Raw genomic sequence first — 20,715 nt, forward strand, 5'->3', positions numbered from 1 at the left:
GCTCTGTCCCTTAAACTGCAAGTTGTGGCAACAGCTCTAGTAATCGTATTATATACCATTGCTGTTGTATTCATAACTTGAACCACTTGCCAAGAAGACAGTGGGTTTCCAGGCAACCGGACCCCCCCCCCCCCCCCCTTCCTGCGTTTGCCTATGCTTGTAAAGTACATTCATGATGCAAACAGATTTTTTATTTTATCTTCTACGCAAGTTAGTGATGGCTGTACCCTTGGAGACCCAAGAGAACGGACTAACTGCAGCATCCAGATGGTAGATAGACAGTATAGATATACAGTCAGTAGGTCAACACCAGATAGTTGACAGTTAAATGGTCAACATGGACTTAAGTTGACAGGTTCAAAAGGCTGAAGTGCACACAGTGAACACATGTTGTTGTATTTTTTGGTGATTTTTAATGTAAAGGGTTAGGCTGCCGGAGGGTATGGTTAAGCACCAGGGGGATTGTTAGGTTTAGGATTTGAATTAAAAAAAAAATGTGTTGACCTTTTTCCATGTGAACTATTTAACTGTCAACCTTTTGACTGCCAGTCGATCATATGGTGTCGACATACGGACTGTATATCCTTCGGTTCCGGTATGAATGGTCGACCATGTTATGGTCGACAGTCATTAGGTCGACCACTATTGGTCGACATTGACATGGTCGTCGTGGACACATGGTCGACACATGAAAGGTCGACACATGAAAATGTCGACATGAGTTTTTAAACTTTTTTTGGTGTCGTTTTTTGCGTAAAGTGACTGGGAACCCCAATTAGTGCACCGCGTCCCCTCGCATGGCTCGCTTCACTCGCCATGCTTCGGGCATGGTGCCTTCGCTCCGCTACCGCTTCGCTCGGCACAGATTACCGTTCCAATCGTAGTCCACTTGGATCGTAAAGTATGGAAAAGTTCCCCAAAAGAAAAAAGTTAAAAAACTCATGTCGACCTTTTCATGTGTCGACCATTTTCATGTGTCCATGTCGACCATGTGTCCATGTCGACCATGTCAATGTCGACCAATAGTGGTCGACCTAATGACTGTCGACCATAACATGGTCGACCATGTGAACGGATACCATATCCTTCCACACCCACTAATTGTAGTCATGATTTTTTTTTAATATTTGCAGGTCATATTATTACTGTCGGGCATACATACATATATTAATACCAACATGTACATTATATGAATCCCAACAGACACATATACACACATCATACTAATACCAACACCCACACAAAAATACATTATTTTAAAACCAACACACGTACACAGACATTATTTTAATACCAACACACATTAATGTTAATACCCGCACCCACGCACACATATTAGTATTAATTCCAGCACACACATCTAATCTGCAGATGACCTCTGTGTACGGTCTTGCGCTACAGAGTGTGAGGGTGAGCCAATCAGGGGAGGGAGCTTATCCTCACTGACAGAAGGAATATATCTACAATGCCAAAGCGAGCCCTGGTATGTCCAGAGCTCCTTCAACCTCACGTTTCCCAGCACAGCCGTGGGTGTAGGGGACCCACAAATCAAAGGATGGCAGTTATGAGGTGCATGCATGTTACACACCTTGCAGATGGTGCTGATGGATCCACTTCATCACTTTTTATTTTGTTTAAATGTTGGTAGTGCTCTGCATATACACACAGTATGACAGTCTGCAGATGTCTTTTTAACACATTATTGGCAGCCATGTGTATGAGGCCTTACAGAACATATACATTGTTTTTGTAACCTTATTACCAATTTTAGTGAAAACACAGTGATTTAAATAAGAAAAATTCAAGACTGTCTATTAGTCCATAGATAAAGACTCAGCAAGCTGACGTAAGTGGCAGAATTGCACAAGTCTGATTTTCACTTTCTGTACAAGAGGAGAGCAAAATCATGCAATAGATGCCACGCAAACTGCTATGTTACTCATTCTGTATCAGCTTATTTATGCATAAATTGTCTTGAAAGGCTATGAATGGTTGATGGGTAGGTCAGAGGTTCCCAAACTTGGTCCAGGTTTTAAGGATATCCATGCTTGTGCACAGGTGAATTAATTAGTAACTCAGTCAATTATAGTTAACCATCTGTGCTCAGCCATGGATATCCTTAAAACCTGGTCTGTTAGGGTGCCTTGAGGATTGAGTTTGGGAACCACTGAGCTAGAGAATAGAGATTGTTGCCGGAATGTATTAAACAACTCTTACCCCAAATCCCTATTTTCAAGGTTGTGGTTTAAAATCAAAGGTGATGTTTCCACTGCCAAACATTCCTTTTAAGAGTTTGCAAGAATACCCTATCCTTATAGGAAATCAACTATGAGAACAGGATTCTCAGTTTAATGCGCTGTGACTAGACAAAGCTGCATGCGTTACAATGCACGTAATGGACATTATGCTACTATAGTAGATGAATGCCAAAATCCCACTGCTAGAAAGTAGTAGAGATCCCTGCTTAAGAGTAGACTAGAATATTTTGACATATTGCAGCTTTTAAACTCTTTTTCCTTGGAGGAATAAACACTTGCCTAAATAAAGATGTTGTGTAGAACCACATTTAGTATCTTTGTCTCATTTCTGCAAAATAGTCACGGATTGTTCTTAATTTTGTTTTTTGCTCTGGGACAAGATGTATATCGTCTGTGTCCTGTATAAGCAAAACTCTTTGCCCTTCATATTAGAAAGCTATCTTTAAACTAAAAGATGCAGTGTTTCTGATTGACATTTCCACTTCCTCTGTCAGGCACACCCTCATCAATGTCTCATTTCTCCTACCACATCAAGCTTAGTCATAGTGCATAATGAATATGGCTACTTTTTTCTGTATATAGCTACTACCTGTAATATTTTCCCACTAGACATCCAGTCTTATGCTACGGGCAGCAGTGTGTCTCAGCATGTGGGTGGGGACCTCAGTTGCAATACCACTTTCCCTAATTTTTACATGTTTTACAAATGATCTTGTTACTCACTCTTTGATGGTCCCTGAGCAGTCAGACATTGGTATTTGGGGTGGCAAATAAAGATAAGTAGGAGCACCACACACATAGAAGAGCATCTGACCACAATAAAGTTATAAATATGAACTTTGTAAACTGTTTAGAAAATATATTTTACTTATGATTGTGTGCAAATTATACATGGTGCACAATTACTAAGGGCTCATTCACAACCGTGCACTTTTCATTCGGTTTTCATGAGTTTTAACAAAACGGACTTGCATTTTGTTTTGGCATTATTTCTAAATAATCTTTGGGATACATTGTACAATGGCCCTCATTCCGAGTTGTTCGCTCGGTAAATTTCATCGCATCGCAGCGATTTTCCGCTTAGTGCGCATGCGCAATGTCCGCACTGCGACTGCGCCAAGTAAATTTGCTATGAAGATAGGATTTTTACTCACGGCTTTTTCTTCGCTCCGGCGATCGTAGTGTGATTGACAGGAAATGGGTGTTACTGGGCGGAAACACGGCGTTTTATGGGCGTGTGGATAAAAACGCAACCGTTTCCGGAAAAAACGCGGGAGTGGCTGGAGAAACGGAGGAGTGTCTGGGCGAACGCTGGGTGTGTTTGTGACGTCAAACCAGGAACGACAAGCACTGTACTGATCGCAGATGCCGAGTAAGTCTGAAGCTACTCTGAAACTGCTACGAGGTGTGTAATCGCAATATTGCGAATACATCGTTCGCAATTTTAAGAAGCTAAGATTCACTCCCAGTAGGCGGCGGCTTAGCGTGTGCAATACTGCTAAAATCGCCTTGCGAGCGAACAACTCGGAATGAGGGCCAATGTGTAATGTCCATGCAACAGTTGAAAATTTGTGGCCCGGCTGCAGAAAATGTAGGTGTGATATTCTCTATTTAGCTTTTGTCACAAGTACAGTATGTTGAGACGAGGTCTATATCCCCTATGTATGGAATTGTTACTTACTATTTGGTACCCAGCTGTTTTCCTGTGTTATTACAATTTTTTCTAAGCACTTCTTGTTTTTTTTTGTTTGTTTTTTATCCTTCCAGTCTAGATCACCATCTGCAGAATCACCTAAGAAAGACACCACAAAGAAACCTGTCCTGGGGAAATTTGGGAATCTTTTTAACTCCACTAAGAAAAAACAGAGCAAAGGTATTGGTGAGTTGGCCACAAGCCCTACTAATGAAAAGACACTCACTTATAAGTCCAGTGAAAAAGAGACTGCAAGGGAGCGAAAGAGAGTTCAGATCTCAGTAACTTCTAGCTCCAAAGTACATACTCGGGCTTTTGGTACTATCAGTGTACAGTCTGTATCAGATCAGCCTCCCCAGCACATCTCCAAGGAATCTGCATTACCTGTAGGTCAAAGTGAAAAAGAAACTACAAATAGTAACATTGATATTGGACTTACTAATGAGGATAAAGAAAGAGACCCTTCAGTTGAAGAGGTAGTGGAAACTAGTGCTGCAGTAGCTGAAAGTCCTGCTGTTCTGCCTGAAGCCTTTTCTGACACGAGTCAAAAGCCTGCACCGAGCACAACCCCTAAAGTGGACAAGCAAAGTAGCACAGAAAAGAGTGTCCGGCCCCTGACACAGTCACCTGGGAAGAGAATTTCTACAGAGTCCAGTGTCAGAAGACTGCAGGTAATTTCACAAGAAATTAATATTTCTAAAGATGAGTCACCCAAATTTTCGACAAGGAAAACTACCAAATTCTCCAGCAGAATAACCGACTCAAAATTAAAAATACCAGATAGATCAGTTCATAAGTCAGACAGCACAGAAAAACTAAATACTGCAAAATTAACAGTGCAGGTCCCATCACACAATCATACAGTGGACCAAGAGGCAGTGGCAGCAGAATTGAACTCGTCTTGTGATGCGGAAGATCCCAGTAACGGATCAAATAAATCGGCAAGTATAAGTGACGCCTCACCTGCTCTCAGTCCTACAGAGAGTGATATCTTTGCTGGATCAGAGCAAGAGAAGCCAGGAGGAAACGGTTCTAGTGACAACACAAGTATTGCAAAGGTTTTATCTTTTGATATCTATCTAAGTAAAACTGTTGGGACAAGTTCTCCAACATCCACAAGAGCCTGCAGCAACGGAGAGGCAATGGAAAAAAGTCCCATTAACAGAAAAAATAGCAAGAAGAGACGCTCACTAAAGTCTCAGAGTAGTCAAAATGATGAAAAGAAAACAGAGAATACTCCCCTGCACGACAATGTGTTTGAGTATAACTTTGAAGGGGTTAGGGAATATTCCACCTCTCCTGATAGTAATATAAAACCTGTCCCTCTGTCACCAGAGTATAATGGCACTGCATCAGCCAACCAAGAAATAAAGGCGGGAGCTAATCACAAACTGTTGCCCAAGGGTGATTCAGACAAAGATAAACAGGAACACCCAGCCTCCAGCCCTATGAGGAAAAAAAGTCAGTCTGCCTGGGTTCCCTCTTCTCCAACAGCTCGGAAAGCACAGACTAGAGATCCTCTGTTTAGAAATCAAGCTGCAGCAGCCTCTGCCAAAGCAACTGAGTTTAACCAGGCTGTTCCTGTTTCTACAACAAAAGACGCCTACGTGGAAAAGGCATCTGTTTCTGATTCCTTAACTGGACGTGGTTGGGAAAACTTGTGTGATACTTCTGGGGATAACAGCCCGACAGCTGCAGGTATTCTCTCTCAGGACAGGAGGACAAAACAGGAGAACATCCAAGGAGTACAGAGACAGCATTCCCGCAGCAGGATTGATTCGGATAGTCCTACCCAATCCCCTGATTTACTTGCTTCAAAACCCCAAACTCCTCTGAATGGCAGCTCCAAATCCACAGTGACCTCAAAGCTCAATATGTAAGTATTTGCTAGATATATACATATGTGCTCAATTTGGAAGTGAGTAATGCTCATTACAGAATTTGTATATAAAAAGTATATTAAAAGTAAGTAAAAAGTAGCAATGTTTTGAAAGCCAAGAAAATGTACTATTTTATATAACCAGACACGTGTAAAATAGCATTAGCTTTGTCCTGTATGACGTAGTTTGTTAAACCGATCTGCAGCATCCTTACAACATTGCCATTTTTATGGTACATTTAATATTTGTCTCCTAAAAACCTAGTCTGCCCCTTTTTTTACCATATTTTTATCTTAAACCTTATTTGAGCCTTATGCCTTTGTAAGGATATCCTTATGTCTATCCCGTGCATGTTTAAATTGCTCTACTGTCTTAGCCTCTACCACCTCTGATGGGAGGCTATTCCACCCTTCCACTACTCTTTATGTGAAGTAATGTTTCCTCAAATTTCCCCTAAACCTACCTCCCTCCAGTCTCAGTGCATGTCCTCATGTCCTATTGCTTTTCTTCTAACTAATGACTGGAACAATTCCCTCATGACAAAAAAAAAGAAAAAAGATGGCAACAAAAATATCCCTGGACATAACTTAAGTTGACTTTTAAAACAATATTGTTTTATCGAACACATTGATTGTAACAAGAGTTAATATCATTGCATTTTACATGTACTTTGAATTGAGCTTACAGTATATACTTGTGGAGAGTTGGAAGAGGAGTGTTCACGTGTGCTTTCAGTGCAGTAAGGGTGTATAGATGCTAGTTTACCATGCCCATAGAGACATGTGTCCTGGTTAGTTCCATATGCCTCTCTTCTAGGAGGCATATCTTTCTGTGTCCTCTAAGCTTGGTGCAGGTTTAAGAGTTTATGGTGAGAAGTTGTGCACCTATGCTTTATGTGCTAAAGTTGCATGCGACGCATAATAGAAATGTAAGTCTGTTGCAACTGTATGTTGAACTGTAAACCTGTCTCAAAATCCGTCTTCATTACTGCATACAGCTAATTACATTTAGTGCTTGTTAACACGCATGGAATAGGAAAATGGGTAAAACATGGAAAGAAATGTGCTTTAGGTGCATTTTAGTTATGGCTTTTACATGTGTTTTCCTTGCACTATTGATGCATTGCGCTTTATTGATGCACCCTATAGTGCCAGTAGCACAATAATGCTTCTTAAATATTGTTGCATTCTAAATTTTTTGTGGCTCTATTGTTTTGAGTACAGACTATAGGCCTGATTTACAGTTGTACGGCAGTGCCACCGCAGATGGGATTTTTGATGCCGAGGATGTGTGAAAATATACTAATGTAACAGTCGCTGGGAATTTGTATAGAGACACCCACCGGAGGCTTTGCAACTGCGCACATATTTGCAACATTGATGCAGAGCAGGCAAATATCGAATTTGTGAGTGAGTATTTGGTCACTAATGCGCCCTACACACTTGCCGATATGTGCGGGCAATATGAACAATCTCGTTCGGTAATGAATGAGAAATCGTTCATATCCCTAAGCGTGTATGCACCAATGATGAACGGTGTGTGGCCCCGCGCTCGTTCATCGTTCGTTCTCCGTCGCTTTGCAATGCAAGTCAATTTGGATGATGATCGATCATCATTCAAATCGATTATCGTCAAAATTGAATGCATCGGCAAGTGTGTAGGGCGCATCAGAGTGGTCGCCTCAACGGGGACGCCAGATACAAGTTTCCTTGTACAGGATCGCAGTCAGAAGCTGATACACGCCCTGAAAACGGTCCTGACACGACTATGTTTTTGCCGCCACTCCTCATTACCTTCCACAAAATGGTCACTCCTTGTCAGTTGCAAATAAATCCACACTGCAACTGTAATCACAATTAAATTGCTATGTATACGCATTGTAGCAGTGACGTATGCACGGACCACTGATAATCATTCAACTTTGTGAGCATCGAAATAGTGTGCAACTATGGATCAGGCCCGATATGAATATAATTTATATTTCAGTGACATGATGGGTAAATATAGAACTACAATGAAACTAGATGCCTTTCGTATCCACTCACAACAAATGCAAATTGAAATTTGCCCAAGGAATGAGGCACCAGGCTTAATAATATAAATATTCTGATTACCACGCAAACTACTGTACAGTCACAGGATGCAGGGATTGGCAGTGCTGATTGATTATCGGGCAATAACGTAATGTTATAACCTGCTGGTGTTGCATAAGTATATAGTAAGGGTAATTAACATTAGGGCATATTTATAAAGCCTGGTGAAGTAGTGATAAAGAAAAAGGTGATAACGCACCAACCAATCAGCTCCTAACTTCCGTGTTACAGGCTGGGTTTGAAAAATGACCAGGAGCTGATTGACTGGTACTTTATCATCGTCCACTTTATCACTTCACCGAGCTTAATATATCTGCCCCAGTATTACTTACAGAGGTTATCTATCTGTATAATGTTATCAGAATAAAGCATGTGGCAACGTAATTATACACTTACAGTTGGTGAGAAGCTCTACAACACTCATAGGGGGAGATGTACTAAGCCTGAAAAGTGACACATTTCACAGTGATAAACTGCCAGCCAATCAGCTCCTAACTACCATGTCACTGGCTGTGTTTGAAAAATGACAGTTAGGAGCCGATTGGCTGGCAGTTTATCACCGTGAAATTTATCACTTTTCAAGGCTTAGTACATCTGGCCCATAGTGTGAAATATATTCTAACATTAATAATTTTGAATCTGCCAATATTAAGCACTGCTGACATAATTATTTTCATGTAGCTCTTGGCTCATATTAGTCAGCATAGTGTGTCTGCCCCACCTCACTATGCATTACTGTGAGCAAAGACAGATTTTACCTTTTCACTCTCTCACTCTTTGAAATTTGTGGCAGCTGCCAAATATATTTTAGCAGTAACTCCCAGCCATCATGGAATGTTCTTTAAAGCTGCCCACACAAACGCTGATTTTCCACAGAACTGTCAGACAGCATTACAGAGAAATTAGAGCTGGCCATCGATGGTCCAATGGGTAGTTTATATTGATGGCAGGAAACCATTGGCAAAACAGTTGATGGATTGAGCCATTGTTAGACCCCATTACTGTTGGACGGGTGTAGTATGGTATGCTGGCGTTCGGGCTCCCGGCGACCAGCATCCCGGCGCCGGGAGCCCGACCGCCGGCATACCGACAGCGTGGCGAGCGCAAAGGAGCCCCTTGCGGGCTCGCTGCGCTCGCCACGCTACGGGCACGGTGGCGCGCTATGCGCGCCACACTATTTTATTCTCCCTCCAGGGGGGCCGTGGACCCCCACGAGGGAGAATAGTTGTCGGTATGCCGGGTGTCGGGATTCCGGCGCCGGTATACTGTGCGCCGGGATCCCGACATTCGGCATACAGAAGACCACCCCTGTTGGACACATTATGGTCCAATCAGGAAAATGAATGGGTCTAAGTAGCGTGCATGAGAGGGGTGGAGGGTAAGAAAACCCATTGACGCACCACCATTGGATCTTTGCAATTACCGTAATTGTGTAAAAACATTGGACCTCCACCATTGATTTCAAAACCATTGACTATCTACAGAAAACTTTGATGGTTAGTGATGGCCATACCTTCCAGAAATGAATAGGAAAATACTTGTTTTGGGATAAACTACTGTGGTGATTACACACCCTTCTCCATGTTTTTTTCTTTTTTGTCTTGTTAAAGCTCATTGTAAACATTCAGCCATCCCTGAAATAGGGAAAGGGGTATATGTACCTTAGAGAGAGAGAAAGTGGATGGAGATAAAGTACCAGCCAATCAGCTCATAACTGCCATGTCACAGGCTGTCTTTGAAAAATAACAATTAGTAGCTGATTGGTAGTTTATCTCTCTCCAAGGCTTAGTACATAGACCGTAAAGAGAGTAACATTTCTATTTAGCACCCATAGCGCTGACTGTATCAGTTGTGTATACACCTTCACGTTCAGGTGAGAGCAGGACATCATGTATTTAATGTAAGTAATATCATATCTTTGTATTTTCTGCAAGCATGCACTGTATTGGATGCCTGTCTACATGTTGGTGTATCTCAGGGGTATGTTGTACTCCCCTTAATCTTGAAACACAAAAACAGAACAACTATGTTGCATAAATCTATGTTACATAAAAACTACCTTTTGCTTCCTGCTGAACTCATGTTAGTACAGTAGGAGGCAGGATGGACGGTCAGTGGTTAGCATTACTGCCTCACAGCACTGAGGTCATGGGTTCCATTCCCACAATGGCCCTAATTATGTTGAGTTTGTATATTCTCCCCGTGCATGCATGTGTTTCCTGCGGGTACTCTGGTTTTCTCCCACAATCCAAAAATATACTGGTAGGTTAATTGGCTCCCAGCAAAATTAACCCTAGCGTGAATTTGTGTACATGTGGTAGGGAATATAGATTGTAAGCTCCACTGGGGCAGGGACAGATGTGAATGGCCAAATATTGTCTAAAGCGCTGTGGAATATGTGTGCGCTATATAAATATCTCATAATAATAATACAGTTGTGCCTGTTAATGTGAAATGGAGTTCTGGATTTTCACGCTGCAAAGTAGCTGAATGACCTTGTCCTATACTTGTCATCTTCTAGAGCAGTGGTTTACAACCTTTTCTAGTAAGAGGGCCTCAGGGGGAGATCGCACTTATTGAAGGGCACAACACAATTTTACTTGTTGAAACATGTAAAGCACATACCAGTTACTAGCTTCATTTGCGCACACCAAGGATTACCTACACACATTTAGATATTAGTTACTAGTGGAAGCATTGCAGCATTGTTTAAAGGTCCCGCTGGAAACAGAAGAGTTTGCAATGCCACAAAGCAGGATATGCCAGCACCAAGGATGTGGCCATCCCATGTAGCTACACATTCCCCTGTAGCAGCACATAACCTCACCCCTGCAGCAACATCATCAAACCCCATAGCAGCACATCCTCCTGCACTGCCACTGTACTCCCACTTTTGGCTCCCACTACTGTATAGTCAGTAGGGGAGGACAAATTCTGCGGCTTGTAGGGCCTGTTTGAGAGGCGGACACTAATCCTGGTGCGACCGCCTCTTGGGGGTTATTCCAAGTTGATCGCAGCAGGAATTTTGTTAGCAGTTGGGCAGAACCATGTGCACTGCAGGGGAGGCAGATATCACATGTGCAGAGAGAGTTAGATTTGGGTGTGGTGAGTTCAATCTGCAATCTAATTTGCAGTGTAAAAATAAAGCAGCCAGTATTTACCCTGCACAGAAACAATATAACCCACCCAAATCTAACTCTCTCTGCACATGTTAAATCTGCCTCACCTGCAGTGCACATGGTTTTGCCCAACTGCTAACAAAATTCCTGCTGCGATCAACTTGGAATTACCCCCCTTATGCAGTGCAGCTGCAACTGTATGCTAATGCCGCAGCTGATAGAATTTGTACAGAGACACCCACTGCATGCGTCTGCAATCAGTCACGCTATCGCTCTGGCTGCACATTCATTGCACAATCGGACATTAGAACAACCATATGTTATTAATGCCTGAAAACAGATTATATAACGGGCAAGAAAAACAGCCTGTAATTGAATAGCCCCAGGAGTTAAAGTCCAGGGCTATCCCTGCTTTTAGCATCCATTAAGTTAACTGTGCTAATTGTATTACCCCCCCCCCCCCCCCCTCCCAATGCAAAAGAAACAAGTCAAAGATTTGTATCATGTGGTGCACAAAGAAATTGCAATAAAATTAACTTTTAATTTCACTTATTTAAAAGTATGGTATTTAAAAACTGTGAAATAATAAAATATTTTTGTGAAAGTAAAGACATAAGAGTGAATAAAAAATTCTGTGTGCAGGAATGCCACTGTGAAAATCACTTTACTTCATTTGAATCTGTTGTGAAGTCCTGATTTGAGCACAAATTTAACAGGTAGTGTACAGACTCGTATAGTGTAGAAAAACATGTAGTAATGACAACAATGTTGCTAAATATCCAATGGAGTCTTCTTAATATATGGCAAAAAGCCTTAAAGGATAGGATATTATATATCAATAGTTCCAATAATATAAGGACTCATGTAAGTAAAAGGAATAATGATAACAACAATGTTGCTGAATATCCAAGTGAGTCTTCTTATACCGTTTTCACACTGCAATGCCTGGTCGCACGCGGCAATTGGAAACTGGTCCTTCCTGGGTGTGACCCGGCATTGGACTCTTCACACTGCCATCCGAACCCGGCAATATGCCGGGTTGGGTTGCCATCGGGGGACGGAGCCGGCATAGGGATCAGGTGCTGAGGCGGTGCTAGGAGATGAGCTCATCTCCATGCTGCCTCTCCCTATGTAGTGAACGGGTCCCGGGTCGCATCGCCCCGGCAGCCTGTTCAGCCTGCACCTAACCCTTTGTTATTTCCGGGTTGAATTATCGGGTCAGTCGACCCGGGAATAGGTCATTGACCCCTTTCACACCACGTAGTGACCCGTGTTGACCCGGCAATATTGGGTTGATACCGTGTTATTTTTGCGATTGGAAAGTGGTATTCATCTATGGCTAAGAGCGTTAAAGGATAGAGTATTATATATCAGAAATCCTATTATTCATGATATAAATGCGCCATTTAACTTAATTCCCATATCAGGGCAATGACCAATCATATATCAGCTGCCGCACACACTCTGTGATAGATAGATAGATAGATAGTTATAGATATTTATTGTAACTGCATTATAAACTCCCTCTCACAGAGCTTTTTGTAGCTTAATGTGCAATTTTGGGGTCTGGTATATTATACACACTATTCCCCGTTACTGTGGGGCAATGTACTTAACAGTCAGTGTTATGGGAGTCACTTTCTATCCATTTGTATAGGTATAAAGAGTTCTCAAACTCCTATGAATCATTTCAGTAATTTGTATAATAATAATCAACTTCACCGGAGTCTGCAATCTAAACCCTTTAGGGGTATAGGCCGGAATTCGACCGTTTTTGGATTCGACACAATTCGACAGTCGAATCCCGGCCGCCGGGACCCGAATTCGACATATTCAATAAAAACGGATTCGACAGTCCCGCTGTCGAAAAACGGACCAATTGACGTCCTGGATTCGACTTCATGGACGGCACAAAAGTGTTAAAAAACCCTCCTAAGCATAACCAGCCTCGGGCTCTTTGAGCCGGTCCTGGTTGTAAAAATACGGGGGGGGGAAATGACATGGAAACCCCCGTATTTTAACAACCAGCACCGGGCTCTGCGTCCGGTCCTGGTGCCAAAAATACGGGGGACAAAACACGTAGGGGTCCCCTGTATTTTCAACACCAGCACCGGGCTCCACTAGTCAGAGAGATAATGCCACAGCCGGGGGACACTTTTATATCGGTCCCTGCGGCCCTGGCATTAAATCACTAACTAGTCACCCCTGGCCGGGGTACCCTGGAGGAGTGGGTATCCCTTAAATCAGCCAACCAAGGGCCAGGGGTGAAGCCCGAGGCTGTCGTCCCCCCCCCCCCCCCCCTCCCCCAATCCAAGGGCGGCGGATGGGGGGCTGATAGCCATGTGTCAGAAAAAAGAATATTGTTTTTTGTAGCAGAACTACCAAGTCCCAGCAAGCCTCCCCCGCAAGCTGCTGGTACTTGGAGAACCACAAGTACCAGCATGCGGGGGGGGGGGGGGGGGAAACGGGCCCGCTGGTTCCTGTAGTTCTACTACAAAAAAATACCCAAATAAAAACAGTACACACACACCGTGACAGTATAACTTTATTATATACATGCACACCGACATACACACATACTTACCTATGTTGACACGAAGTGTCGGTACCCTTGTCCATGTAGAATCCACGGGGTACCTGTAAATAAAATTATACTCCCAACAATCCAGTGTAGATCGGTCGTCTTCTTAGTTTGTAATCCACGTACTTGGCAAAATAAAAAAACGGAAACCACGGACCACGCACTTTCCCCGACTGCCGGGACCCCCCGTGACTGCTGTCAAAGAGGGTCCCTTCAGCCAATCATGGAGTGCCACGTCGTGGCACTCTCCTGATTGGCTGTGCGCGTCTGAGCTGTCAGGCTGTGCACTCGAGATACAATGTAGCACATAGGCGCTCCATTGTATCCAATGGTGGGAACTTTGCGTCAGCGGTTGATGTTATTGTTCTAGTATATGTTGCTAATTATACTATCCCATCACTTTGTGTTGCAGTATATACCCTCTCAGGTCGGGATATGGTTATTAGGTTGACCATACTTAGGTCAACACTCATTAGGTCGACCACTATTAGTCGACATTGTCACTAGGTTGACGTGTTCAATTTTTATTTTTTTAACTTTTTGATACTTTACGATCCAAGTGGACTACGATTGGGAATAGTAATCTTCCCGAAGTATGGCGAGCGAAGCGGTGCACTAATTGGGGTTTCCTCGTCACTTTACAAAGAAAACGACACCAAAAAAGTAAAAAAAACGCATGCCGACCTAATGACCCATACCCCTCAGGTCTTTTGAAACCGTACACAATGTGGATATTGTAGGCTCACTGTGCACTGTGCTATTGTCCTGCTGTCCCTTTAACAACAGGTGAGCAATAATATATCCGTTAAATATCAGCTGTCACACACTGTATCTTATATTTATTGTAACTGCATATTAAGCTCCCTCTCACTGAGCTTTTGTAGCTTAATGTGCAATTTTGGGGTCTGGTATATTATATGCACTATTCCCCGTTACTGTGGGTCAATGTATTTAACAGTGAGCGTTATGGGAGTCACTTTCTATCCATTTGTATAGGTATAAAGAGTTCTCAAACTCCTATAAATTCCCCCCAATGGGGCATATGTATTAAGCCTGGAGAATGCATAAAGAAGTGATAAAGCGGTGATAAGTGCAAGGTGAAAACACACCAGCCAATCAACTCATAACTCTCAATTTACATATTGGAACTGATTGCCTGGTGCGTTATCAACTTGCGCTTATCACCGATTTATCACTTCTTTATGCCTTTCCAGACTTAATACATCTGCCCCATTGTCTGTTAGCAGGCAATTCAATAATTCTCCTTTTTACTTTTGTTTTAACCATTACTAAATTCATTGAACATTTTGGCTTATTTCATAGCAATGCATCATACCTTTAGTAATGAATTGTGGAGAAATGAGCTGTAATCCCAGAGACCAAGGGGGTCATTCCGAGTTGATCGCTAGCTGCCGTTGTTCGCAGCTCAGCGATCAGGCTAAAAATCGGCATTTCTGCGCATGCACCACAATGCGCACGCGTGACGTACGGGTACAAAGTCCTTTGTGGTTTTGCACAGGTTCTAGTGAAGCTTTCAGTCACCCGGCACAACGCAGGAAGATTGTCAACTGACCGTTTTCTGGGAGTGTTTGGAAAAACGCAGGCGTGCCAGGAAAAACGCAGGCGTGGCTGGGCAGGTGTGTGACGACAAAAGCCAACCCTCCAACGTTAGAATCAACGCACACGAAGGGTAAGTCCACGGCTGGTCTTGTTTTGCACAAAATGTGTTTGCAGGCGCTCTGCTGCACAGGAGTTTGCACTCCTGCAAAGCGAAAATACACTCCCCCATGGGCGGCAACTATGCGTTTGCACGGCTGCTAAAAACTGCTAGCGATTGATCAGCTCAGAATGACCCCCCAAATGTATTCCTATACACACACTTTTTAAAGTGTACTATATATGTAATTATTTTACTTTACAGAAGAGGTAATAGTTTTGAAAATGATTTTTGGTGGTTTTGTTAACAAAAATGTTGGATATCACTGATCTAAATAACAGATACAGGACGGGATGAAAAATGCAGTCAAAATGATATTTTCTGAAATTTTACTGCAATCCCCATATGCATCTAGCGCCAGAAAGCAAAAAGTTCCAGAGCTTGTTCCCAATAGGCAGCGCCATCTATAGATAACATTGCCTAATAGAAGCCTGTGTACTTCTTTCCACATACTTCCCTGTGAGGGATCCAATTGGGGGTGGGGGGAGGTGGATTAGGGTTAGACACCACCGGAGAGGGTTAGAGGCAGGTACGTACACACACACTCTCACTCTCTCTCTCTCTCTCTCTCTCTCTCTCTCTCTCTCTCTCTCTCTCTCTCTCTCTCTCTCTCCCCCTCTCTCCCCCTCTCTCCCCCTCTCTCCCCCTCTCTCCCCCTCTCTCCCCCTCTCTCCCCCTCTCTCCCCCTCTCTCCCCCTCTCTCTCTCTCTCTCTCTCTCTCTCTCTCTCTCTCATCCACTGTGGCTCCATCGCAGACGGGCACTCCTGGTGTGACTAGGCGATCCGTCCGCCTAGCCCCGCCGGGAGTGCACAGAGACACGCTCCCATTCTACTGGGCTGAGATGCCGATCGCATCTCTGGCATGCGCTGGGGCACTGTGGCGCATGTGCAGTTCAGACCTGATCTTCCGCTGTATGAAAGCGCACAGCAGCGATCCGATCTGAATTATCCCCACAATGTCAGCAATCATGTGACCAGATCACATAATGCACTTGCTGGTGTGGTCACATACGATGCGACCATGCGGCATGTGGTTACTAAGGAGGCTTATCTGTACAGATGACATGGAAATACTACAAAGAGTGTGGCAGGGATTTTGGGTCATCAGTTGAAGTGTGTCAGCCTATCAAAGCATTTAAAAAATGAGTTAATTGCTTCATTGCCATAGTTTAGTGTAAATTGTGCACCTATATTTAGTGTTAGTAAATGAAGCCACTATATGTGAGAGCTGTTTGGTGGCAAATTTGACTTTATTAGTATGCCAGAAATCAGAATATTGGTGAATGTGATGCTTTCAATTCATAAAGTTACTCAATTTGTAATTAAGTGAAAAGATATTGTAGCCCGTCAGGAAGGTTTATTACGGAGACTTTAATGACTTCTCTTATTGCAAAACAACCACAATGTAAAAAGTGAAGTCTTTTGCGAGGGCAAAAGACAGAAGCAACTATGCGTCTTTTCCAGGGCACATTTTAAGGGGTAAATTTACTAAGATGGGAGTTCTATTTAAGATGGGATGTTGCTCATAGCAACCAATCAGATTCTACTTCTCATTTATCTAGCACCTTCTAGAACAGGCATTTCCAACCATGGTCCTCAAGGCACACTAAAGGGCCCTACACATTTAAAGATCCGCCGCCGAGCTGCCCGACGGCGGATACGGCTGACGGGCTGCCCGACGGTGGATACGGCTGACGGGCTGCCCGACGGCGGATACGGCTGACGGGCGACCCGGTGGCAGGGGGGGGGCAGTGGCGGGGGGAGTGAAGATACTTCACTCTGCCCGTCACATGGCTCCATAGAAGTGCAGGCAAATATGGATGAGATCGTCCATATTGGCCTGCATGTACAGCCGACGGGGCACCAGCGATGAACGAGCGCGGGGCCGCGCATCGTTCATCGCTGGTGACTCCACACTCAAAGATATGAACGTTATCTTGTTCAATAATGAACGAGATCGTTCATATCTTTGAGGATTGTCGTCCAGTGTGTAGGGCCTATTACAGTGCAGGTTTTAGTGATATCCAGGCTTCAGCACAGGTGACTTAATTAGTAGCTCAGTTATTTTGATTTAACCATCTGTGCTGCAGCCTGGATATCACTAAAACCTGCACTGTTGGTGTGCCTTAAGGACCGTGGTTGGGAATGCCTGTTCTAGAAGATAATACCTGGAATCTGGTTGCTATGGGGAACATCCCATCTTAAATAGATCTCCCATTTCCGTCAATTTAACTAAGTGTGCCCTGGAAAATACACATAGTTTCTTCTCTCTTTTGCCCTCGCAAAAGACTCCACTTTTTCCATAGTTTAATAAACTATCTTCTGGGAGCACCACAACCTACTGCTGAACCTATTGACCTATAAAGCTTGATGTTTGTTTTCTATTTAGTAATAAAATCTATTGAATAGATATACACAATGGGGGTAATTCCAAGTTGATCGCAGCAGGAATTCTGTTAGCAATTTGGCAAAACCATGTGCACTGCAGGGGGGGCAGATCTAACATGTGCAGAAAGAGATAGATTTGGGTGTGGTGAGTTCAATCTGCAATCTAAATTGCAGTGTAAAAATAAAGCAGGCAGTATTTACCCTGCACAGAAACAAAATAACCCACCCAAATCTAACTCTCTCTGCAAATGTTATATCTGCCTCCCCTGCAGTGCACATGGTTTTGCCCAACTGCTAAAAAATTTCCTGCTGCGATCAACTTGGAATTACCCCCAATATCCTGTGCAGACTTATATTGTTATAGCAAAGCAACCGCAGTGAGCGCTCTGCTCACTGCGGTTGCTTTGCTATAACAATATAAGTTTAGATTATATAGATTCCATCATGGTGGGGATGACAGTAGTCGAGATTTATTCATGTCGGCGTGGCATAAGACCAGCAAGTTCTTTCAGCTGGCTGGTGGGGGGAGAGCATGTTTTCTGGTTGTTGTCATTTTTTATATTTTTCATCTGTAAAAACATCCCTCCTTTTCAGAACCTAATTATAGTAGCAAAACAGAGAGGAAGATTTAAACGGTGCACTTCAACCATATAACCATCTACCGCCATTTGTGTAATATTTAATACAAGAGTTTCTGTGACCATTTTATTTTATGTGTCAGGCTTTACAGGGCTAACATTATTTGATGCATAATTTTTATTATATTTTGCATGTGTTGCTTTACTTTAATGTAATTCTAAATACGATGCATCAAAGGTTTGTATAATGAATGGAAAAGATATTATTTTTATCACTCCTGTACTTTAATACTGTTGATTCTTTAGGTTTTCTGTAAAGTAATTGCGCTTTTAGTTAAATGTTAACTAGTCTGCCTTGCCCATGTTGTGTACTTTTGTACATTAACACTTTCACCACTGCAATGTAGTTAACCCTAAATAAAGCACATTTACCATAGTAACAGGGAGGATCTCTGTAGATTACAGTATCAGTACATTTCCACAGTGATACAAACCATTTTTGTATGTAGAGCTAAATTTAGACTACGTTCATTACTTTAGTAAGGAGACTTGTTTCATTTGTGACAGGTAACTATTTGCTTTCAGACCTGCTGTAGTGTGCTAATCTGGGCACTGATAGAGCAAGATTAGCTGTATAAACTGTATGCAGGGGTAGATCAGAATATAATCTTTCATCCTTCAATATTATTCACACACAAAAAACTTATTAAATTATTAGCTGTAGGGGAAATAACCAATACAAATATTGAATGATTTTAGGAGTAAATGCATGTTAAGTTACAATTGTGTTTTTGTTTTTTCTTATTTTATTTTAAAACCCTTTTTGTTTATCCAATTAGGGATAAATGCTAAAAAACAATCTTAATAAAAACTTTAAAATATTACACATTGCATCTTTAGGCAACAGTATATGCAAGCCTTTATTAACTTCACCACTTTTTGCCAGTTGGGCTGTAAGACTTGTTAAATAATAAAAAATGTGGGGAGCAAATGATACCGTAAAATCAGATAAATAAAATACTAATCTGAACATATAAATGATAAATTGATCAGCACTGCCAGACTCAGGGAGTGGTGGTCTCTTAACCAATCGGCTGTGCAGTGTCTCTGTTCTCTTTCCTTGTCCTCCTGGTGCTGTCTTTCTGTGTGGACTGCTGCATTGCCTCACTCTGCATGGGAGCGGAAAAGCGGCTTCAGGGCTGATTTTAAAGGGACAGTCAATTGATCAATTGGAATTGATTAGCCAATGGGAATCAGCCTTTAAAGGCGTGTACACATGGTGAGATTTATCTGTCCAATCTGTCTGGTGAGAACAAAAATCTGGCAATGGATGAGAGCAAATGACAATCAACCATTTTCTCCCAAACACTGGAAAATGGATTAAAACTATTGATTTAACACATTTTTCCAAACAAACTGATTTAACCTATTTGTTTGAACAACCATTGTCTATTTTCCAGTGGTTGGGAGCAAATGGTCTATTGTCATCTGCTCTCATCCATTACCAGATTTTTGTTCTCACCAGACAGATTGGACAGATAAATCTCACCTTCATCAGATTATTTATACTTGCTCTGTAGCCAGAGTATAAGACTTACTGCCTGTGCTCCAGCGTTCTTGGTTTTCAGTATCCAGCTGCCCATGGGTATTTTCTAGTGTTTTTACTTGGCTTAGTTTACACCTGACTAGTCTCCCAGTTCCTGAAAAATATCCCCACAGCATGATGCTGCCACTACCACCATGCTTCACTGTAGGGATGGTATTGGCCTAGTGATGATCGGTGCCTGGCTTCCTCCAAACATGACACCTGTGTGTCACGCTAATGAGTTCAATGTTTTTCTCATCACACCAGAGAATTTTGTTTTACTGCTGCGGGGTACACTGGGCTCCACAAGGATTGGACAATGGGGTGTAGAGTAGGATCTTGATCCGAGGCACCAACAGGCTCAAAGCTTTGACTGTTCCCAGAATGCACAGCGCCGCCTCCTAGATCACCCCGCCTCCCAGCACAGGAGCTCAGTTTTGTAAGTTGGTGCTGCAGTAAGCAGGCACTTAACAGAGGGGCTGCTCCAAGCAGCCCTAAGAAACAGTACAGGCGATCCCAATAGATCAACAGGGCATTGGCGCAGGTCAGGTTTTGTCTCTAAACCAATTCTTATATATCGCCCACAGTACCCGGTGGTTTTGCCAGCAGAGGGGATAAGGCTTAGACCTGAAGCCCCTCCCCCAGCCTCCGGGCGCCATTTCTAGCAAGTGTTCCCGCCCTGGAGCTGCATATCTGTCTTTTCCTCACTCCCTGTCAGTGTCTGCGGCGCCATTATCCCTCAGCTCACTGTTCCTGGGACTGCTTGGGCAAATCCTCCTATGTAAAGCCGCCTGGTTGTCAGCGCTGTGCCTTTACATGACAC

The 20,715-nt window shown here is 42.9% G+C and overlaps 1 protein-coding gene across 3 annotated transcripts in view; it reads left to right on the top strand.

Annotated features, from left to right (window-relative positions):
• The window catches only part of CRYBG1 (crystallin beta-gamma domain containing 1), a 542,544-nt gene that overhangs the window by 356,708 nt on the left and 165,121 nt on the right, over nucleotides 1–20,715 (top strand). For all 3 annotated transcript variants that reach the window (XM_063917058.1, XM_063917060.1, XM_063917059.1), the window contains one exon: nucleotides 4,026–5,827. In XM_063917058.1, the coding sequence (XP_063773128.1) occupies nucleotides 4,026–5,827 (1,802 nt within the window). The remainder of the gene's footprint in view (nucleotides 1–4,025; nucleotides 5,828–20,715) is intronic.

This window comes from Pseudophryne corroboree, chromosome 4 (genome assembly GCF_028390025.1).
Source record: "Pseudophryne corroboree isolate aPseCor3 chromosome 4, aPseCor3.hap2, whole genome shotgun sequence".
Taxonomy (NCBI): Eukaryota; Metazoa; Chordata; class Amphibia; order Anura; family Myobatrachidae; genus Pseudophryne; species Pseudophryne corroboree.